Below are 7,212 nucleotides of genomic sequence, written 5' to 3'. Positions count from 1 at the left end.
AAAAATCGAACCCAGTATGGTAGGCCCACTGTTCACTCTGGTTGGTATGGTATTTGCCATCTTGCAGACATGCTTCCCAAGGGAGCGTTTATCGCAGTACGGTCTATAATTCAAAATGTAACTACTCTTGGCGAAGAAATGTCACGCACCATAACTTTGAGAAATTTTACTTTTTCTTGGTTAAAAGAAGTTGTCAGCAATACAAAATCACGAAAAGTTTTCCGAAAACACTTTTTGAACCATTAAAATCTGTCCAGAGGAAGCCAAGACATCTTATTTTTTCATTACAGTAGTAGAAAGGTATTTCACACATTTGAAGTTGTTCAGGCAATGGTCCGTGGTTCAGGCATTCTCCCGGTGAAGGCCGTCTGGTCATGGGCATCATTTATCTTTCTTTGGGGGGGGGGGCTTGTGTTAATTACTCAACGAAATGACTTCCAAAGGTCTCGAGGACTGCATGTAGATTTGGGTTTGAAAAGGGTCATTGTTTGAAAAGGCTGTTTCGTCGTAGCTGCTGATTCTTGATCGACCCTGGGGTTACACGTACATGTACATGCGTTTCTGTCTAATTTTCTTTTTTCTGTGACAAATGTTGCCGTACATGTGAGAATCTCCACAACAGATAACTTCATTCTTTATTAGACTAGTTTTCGAGTGTTTTATAATAAGCTTGCAGTACCGGTGATGGACGAGATCTTGGCCTCTATAGGTCTTCCCGATGAAGTAATGAAAAATGCGACGCCCGTAAATAATGCGACGCCGGTTAAAAAATGCGACGCTGGTCGAAAAATGCGACGCCCGTTGAAAAATGCGACACCGGTCGAAAAATGCGACGCCCGGTCTAAAAATGCGTCACATTTTTCTGCCGGTGTCGCATTTTTCAACGGGCGTTTCAACGGTCGTTGAAAAAATTTAACTTTGACCTCCACACAGCCCATTTGAAGCAAGTTATTGGACGGAGAGAACCCCCACCTTTGTGTTGGTCATTGTTTAATCGGAATCTCAGAAATTCTTTACAGACTTCTTGGGGGGATGTGTTAGGTAACAATAGTCTGGAGTGTGTATACGGATTAGACAGGTAAGGAGGGTACCCCTCCGTCCCATACCTTGCCTGGTATAACACAGCCTGTAGCCTACATGCTATAGCCTCCGACCTGAGTAGAAATGTATACGTTGCTACAACCACAACATGCTTTCAACACTGACGGCAATGACACTATCCTACAACAAGATCAATTGGTCCGTCATTACTTTGAAACAGGCTACAGCTACGATGAGGTTCTTTCAATTTTGGTCTTTCGACATCGTAAAGCCATCAGGTATTGGCCTACTTTAGTGAGTGTTGGCCTATGGCTGTAGTATTTGTGTACATGTACTAGTTAGACTTTGAACGGTTAGTATCGCTATCCTGCTGCCCATGCGTGGAAATAACACTTGTGCATTGTTTTATAGAAATGGATATGTTTTCATTCCTTGTGCTGTCAGCCTGAGAACGCTGCTTCGAATTCTCCGCAAATTTACATACAATTAATCGACGCATACATGCTAATTTATCCGCTTCCATAATCATTAAAAATATGTACGCACACTTTTAGCATCCACGTCAACAACGTCAGGTCCGGCTGGACCAAGGTTGACCATTGATGATTAATGGCTTATTCACATTGAAAGGCGACGCAAGTTGAAAAATGCGACGCCCGTCGAAAAATGCGACGCCGGTTAAAAAATGCGACGCTGGTTGAAAAATGCGACGTCGGCTGAAAAATGCGACGCCCGTCGAGAAATGCGACGCCCGTCGAAAAATGCGACACCGGTTGAAAAATGCGACGCCCGTCGAAAAATGCGACGCCGGTTGAAAAATGCCACGCCCTTCGAGAAATGCGACGCCCGTTGAAAAATGCGACGCACGTTGGAAAATGCGACGCGGGATGGCACATATGGAACACCATAACTCAGCCGCACTCAAAAGAATTAGACAAGCGCTATGGAGATGTTGATCTTCCGGCCAATGCTTATGTTCAGTGTACTCTTGGATGGCCAGAAATAAGACATGATGATCCATCAGGACTGGATGCATTTGCCATATTCTTGGTGGAATGCAAGAATGCAGTGTGCGCCATGAATGCGGCGAGAGTTCTGGAGTATTCAGAAAACATTAAAAGATTGGTCTCCAAGCTGCCATTCTATGTACAAGAACGATGGAGAAACATCGTCATGAACAAGAAGGAGCCCGTAACATTCACGCATCTAGGACACCCTCAGCGGCATCAAGTCAAGAAGATTGGATGTGCTTGTGGAGTGGCCAAGTGCAGCAGGACCAACAAGAAGTATGCCTCTCCAGAGTCAAGCACCAAACCAGCGGCTGGCACAGCAAGCTCTAAGCCATGGATTTTCTGCGAGGGACCAGGACACATGATGCAGGAGTGTAGAAAGCTCAAAGCAAAACCACTACACGACAGATTGCAATTTCTGAAGACAAAGGGACTTTGCTTTGGCTGCCTTAAAGGTGGTCATCTTGGTAAGCAGTGCAGAGCCAGAGCCAAATGTGAGGATTGCGGTGCCCTGCAACCCACAGTGCTTCACCAGGAAAGGGAGCAGGAGAAAACGGAGGAGTCCCCAAAGCATGAGACGCCCAAGAACACTGAACAGGGGAGCTCATGTTCCACCTTCATGGCTCCATGCAAGGAAAGAGCAAGTTCCCATATGGGAGCCGGCGCAGGTCTCTGCACCATGGCCATCATACCAGTTAGGGCAAGGTCGTCAACCACCAACACGACGGTGCAGACCTATGCATTCCTCGACCCAGGTAGCAACGTGACATTCTGCACTGAGGACCTGGCACATCAGCTTGGAGTGACTGGCAAGGCGACGACGATGGAACTTCAAACCATGGGGCAAACACATAATTTTTCTACCCGCCGTATCTCGGGATTGGAGGTGTCTGGACTGGACTCAGGCCCTGCTGTGAAGCTTCCCATGGTCTATACCAAACACGAGATGCCCGTCACTAGAGATCTCATGCCAGTGCAAGAAGATGTTGACAGATTTGAACACCTCAGAGGGATCAAGCTTCCAGTAATTCAGGCTGAGGTGGGGATGCTAATAGGCAACTATGTCCCAGCAGCTTACACACCACAAGAACTGAAGACAGGACCAGTGTGAGCCCCATGGAGCCAGGTCAGTGCTTGGATGGATCATATGGGGCATGATTAGAGGCGGAGAAGAGCCCCTTCACATTTCCAACTTTCTATTAGCACTGGCAAGAGAGGAAGCGGGGCATCTACATCATCACAGAAGTTGGAAGACATGGTCAAATCATCAATAGACATGGACTTTCCAGAGTGCCTAGTGGACAGCAAGAAGGAGCCCTCGGATGAGGACAAGCAGTTTGAGGAAATCATATGCAAATCCTTGAAGCTGGTTGATGGCCACTACCAGTGTGACCTACCATTTCGAGACCCAGCTTGTAAGCTACCAGACAACAAAGGTCAGTCCATGGACCGTTTAATGTCCTTGAAGAAGAAGCTGAGAAACAATCCAGCCATTCACTATGACTACACGGAATTCATGGATGCACTGATCAAGAGAGGGTATGCAGAGAAAGTCACCGAAGCAACCGACATCAGCAGCAAGCAAGTTAGCCGATGGTACATGCCTCACCATAGCATCTACAACCCCAACAAGCCGGGAAAAATAAGGGTGGTTATTGACTGCTCGGCAAAGACGAGAGGAGTTTCACTCAATGGCGTACTCCTACCAGGACCTGTCCTCACAAACACAGTCGTAGATGTTCTACTTTGCTTCCGACAGCAGCCAGTCGGGCTCATGGGAGACATTGAGGGTATTTTCTTCCAAGTCAGGGGCTCTGAACACCACCATGACTTCTTACGTTATCTGTGGTTTCCTGACGGGGACACATCCCAACCCCCAGAGGTCTATCCTCTGAAGTCTCACCCCTTTGGAGCTGTGTCATCTCCGTCCTGTGCTTCAGCAGCTTTGCGCAGATGTGCATCTGAAAACCAGCATCCTTAGATTCCGAGAAGCTTCTACGTTGATGACTACCTGAGAGCAGTTTACGACGCCAAGGAGGCCGTTGAGATCAGAAGGATTGTCAAGGAGGTTTCCAGTCATGGAGGGTTCAATCTGCACAAGTGGGTCTGCAATGACAAAGCAGTGAACGACTCCATTCCAACAGAAGAGAGATCGAAGTCAGAGAAGCTGATCATTGAGAACAATGACCAAGTGCCATCAGAGCGAGCCTTGGAGTCTTCTGGAATATTTGGAGGATACTTTTGGGTTTAAGGTGAACCTGAAGGATCGCCCAGCTACGCGGAGAGGCATTCTGTCCGTGGTCAGCAGCGTATTTGATCCCCTGTGTCTAGCAGGTCCATTCATTCTTCCAGCTAGAATTATGCTGCAACGTCTCTGCAAGCAGGACCTGGGATGGGATGAAGAAATTTGGGTCATAGAAATGGCAGTATAGAGACAGAGGCTTCTGGACACTGTAAAGTTGGAGCAGATGTCACTACCAAGAAGTATACAACCAAAGGACCCCATGACCTGCCAAATGCGTGCATTTTCTGATGCGTCAGATGAAGGCTACGGCATCGCTATCTACACTCGTCTGGAGGACAGTTCAGGCAGAGTCTTCTGCAATTTGCTCATGGGCAAATCTAGGGTCGCCCCTCCCAAGAAAGTCACTATTCCGAGGATGGAGCTCACAGCAGCCAGTCTGTTGGTGAAGTTTGTCACTTTGATCACTTCAGCCATGGAGTTGCCGTTTGATGTCCACTACTGGACAGACAGTACCTCTGTCTTGAGGTACATTGCCAACAAGACGACCAGATTCCACACCTTCGTGGCGAACTGGGCCACCACCATCCAAGAGGGCTCGAGCATGGAGCAATGGCGGTACGTCCCAACTTCAGAAAACCCAGCTGATCTAGCTTCCAGGGGAATCCATCCAAAGGCAGATCCCAAACTTTGGTTTCAGGGGCCATCGTTTCTGTGGGAGCCGGAATCCACTTGGCCAAAGACAGTTATCACCAGAAATCTACCAGCCGAAGATCCAGAAGTCAAGCGGGTTCATGTCGCCATGCTGAAGACCCATGAGGGTTCCGTTACTGTGCACCAGCTGATTCACCGATACTCGACCTGGAAGCGACTGAAAACAACAGTGGCATGGATACTACGAGCACAGAGGCTCTTCAGACAGCGCAGGACATCCAGTGTTGACTCGCAACCAGAACATAGCAGAAGCCCGAGTCCTCTCAGTGTGGGTGAGTTTGAGCTAGCTAGCCAGCACAGAGATCATCAAATATGCTCAGCACAGCCATGGCCTAGCTGACTCTGTACGAAAACTTGATCCTGTAATGGACGAAGCTGGACTGCTGAGGGTAGGTGGTCGCCTCAAGCACTCCAAGTTGCCAGTAGACGTTAAGCATCCAATAATCCTCCCCAGAGATTCCCAAGTGTCAAGGCTGGTACTTACCAGTGCCCACCAGAAGGTCGGACACCTTGGAACTAACAGCACTCTTACAGAATTGAGACGCACGTACTGGATTCCAAGGGCCAGTCAGTACGCAGCATCATAGCAAAATGTGTGCTGTGCCGAAGATACCGAGGACGCCTCCAGGTGCAGAAAATGGCCAACTTGCCAGAAGAGCGCTTAGAGCCAGGCCAGCCAGCATTCATGAAGTCCGGTGTTGACTACTTTGGGCCATTTGATATCAAGCGAGGAAGAAGTGTCCTGAAACGCTATGGGGTGATTTTCACTTGTATGGCTAGTTGAGCAGTTCATCTTGAAGTTGCTCAAGCCCTCTCAGCAGACTCTTGCATCAATGCAGTACGACGATTTGCAGCTCAAAGTCAAGTTCCTGAGATCTGACAATGGAACGAACTTGGTGGGTGCCCGAACGGGAGATGCGCGAAGAGATGGAGAAATGGATCCAAGCCAAGATCGACTCCAGCCTGAAACAGATGGGTATACAATGGGAGTTTAACTGCCCATTAGCTTCCCATCATGGTGGAGCCTGGGAAAGGCTCACCAGGTCGACGCGTAAGGTGCTGTACGGCGTTATGAAGTAGCAGCCGATCAGACTTGACGATGAAGGCCTCTGCACAATCTTCTGCGAGGTGGAGGCCATCTTGAACAGCCCACGCATCACCAAGACTTCTAGTGACAGTGAAGATGAACCAGTACTGACACCCAACCACTTGCTGCGCATGGACTCCGACCAAAGGTTACCCCCCAGAATCTTCGTCAAGGAAAACTTGTACCTGAAGAAGAGGTGGCGCCAGGTGCAGTACCTCACCAACGTCTTCTGGCGGAGATGGAGCCGTGAATACCTCGTCAGACTGTTGGAACGTCAGAAGTGGCACAAGGAGACGCGAAACATCAAAGTGGGAGACTTAGTTCTTTTCGCGGACAGCAATCTTGTGAGGAACAGATGGCCTATGGGACGAGTCACCGAGGGTACCCCAAGTAAAGACGGCTTGGTGCGGAGTGTTACAGTACACACAGGTTCTTCAGAACTGAAGAGGCCCATCACCAAGCTGTGGCTCTTGCTGGAGGCAAACTAACCTTGCTCACTATATGTAACTGTTGACGGACTGTCATTCACATTTAAGTAGTGTTAGTTTTTTGGTCATTGTAAGTAATTGCTCCTGACCTTTCGTCCCGCAATTAGGCAGCCGGAATGTTACGGTTTAATCAGACTCTCTTCAAGTAATCTACAGAGGGCGTGCTTCATGCAACGCGAGTACGAGTAGAAGGGATCAGATAAGTTTCTGTATAAGTTTTAACACCATACGTTGGGCAACAAATCACTCATTTTTTCTAGTTGTAGGACCCTGGACCCCGCACCAGCGGTAAGGTCTTTTCATTTGTCTTTGATTGTCAGAATTATTCTATTATGGAAGGTTTTAATATTAATCTGATGGGGTAAAACAGGGTCCTTTTTACCGCACATGTGACACGTCTTGTGTCTAATATCGTTGCAGTGCTTTAGGTCAGACCATCACGCTCGCCATTTTTATGCAACAGCGCCCTCTCGTGGCGGGTTTATTCCTCACTGCTTTCCTTAGTTTCTGTGGGGTTTTGGGGGTAGTTTTCTAGGGTTTGTTGTAGTGAAGTTGTTTATCATGTAATAACTAAACACTGTTTGTGTGTTTTTAATTATAGTTGACGTGACAACAGGCAGCTGTATAGTG

The 7,212-nt window shown here is 48.0% G+C and overlaps 1 protein-coding gene across 1 annotated transcript; it reads left to right on the top strand.

Annotated features, from left to right (window-relative positions):
* The first annotated feature begins 3,327 nt into the window (after positions 1-3,327).
* Positions 3,328-6,582, top strand: LOC147795428 (uncharacterized). The gene is made up of 4 exons (XM_087131920.1): positions 3,328-3,841; positions 4,593-5,279; positions 5,788-5,903; positions 6,088-6,582. The coding sequence occupies exons 1-4, from the start codon at positions 3,328-3,330 to the stop codon at positions 6,580-6,582; spliced, it is 1,812 nt and encodes a 603-aa protein (XP_086988046.1).
* The last annotated feature ends 630 nt before the right edge of the window (positions 6,583-7,212 follow it).

Source organism: Acanthaster planci, unplaced genomic scaffold, assembly GCF_054643075.1.
Source record: "Acanthaster planci isolate LZ-2023a unplaced genomic scaffold, COTS_SCS Contig32, whole genome shotgun sequence".
Taxonomy (NCBI): domain Eukaryota; kingdom Metazoa; phylum Echinodermata; class Asteroidea; order Valvatida; family Acanthasteridae; genus Acanthaster; species Acanthaster planci.
This window is presented reverse-complemented; position numbering and strand designations above follow the sequence as displayed.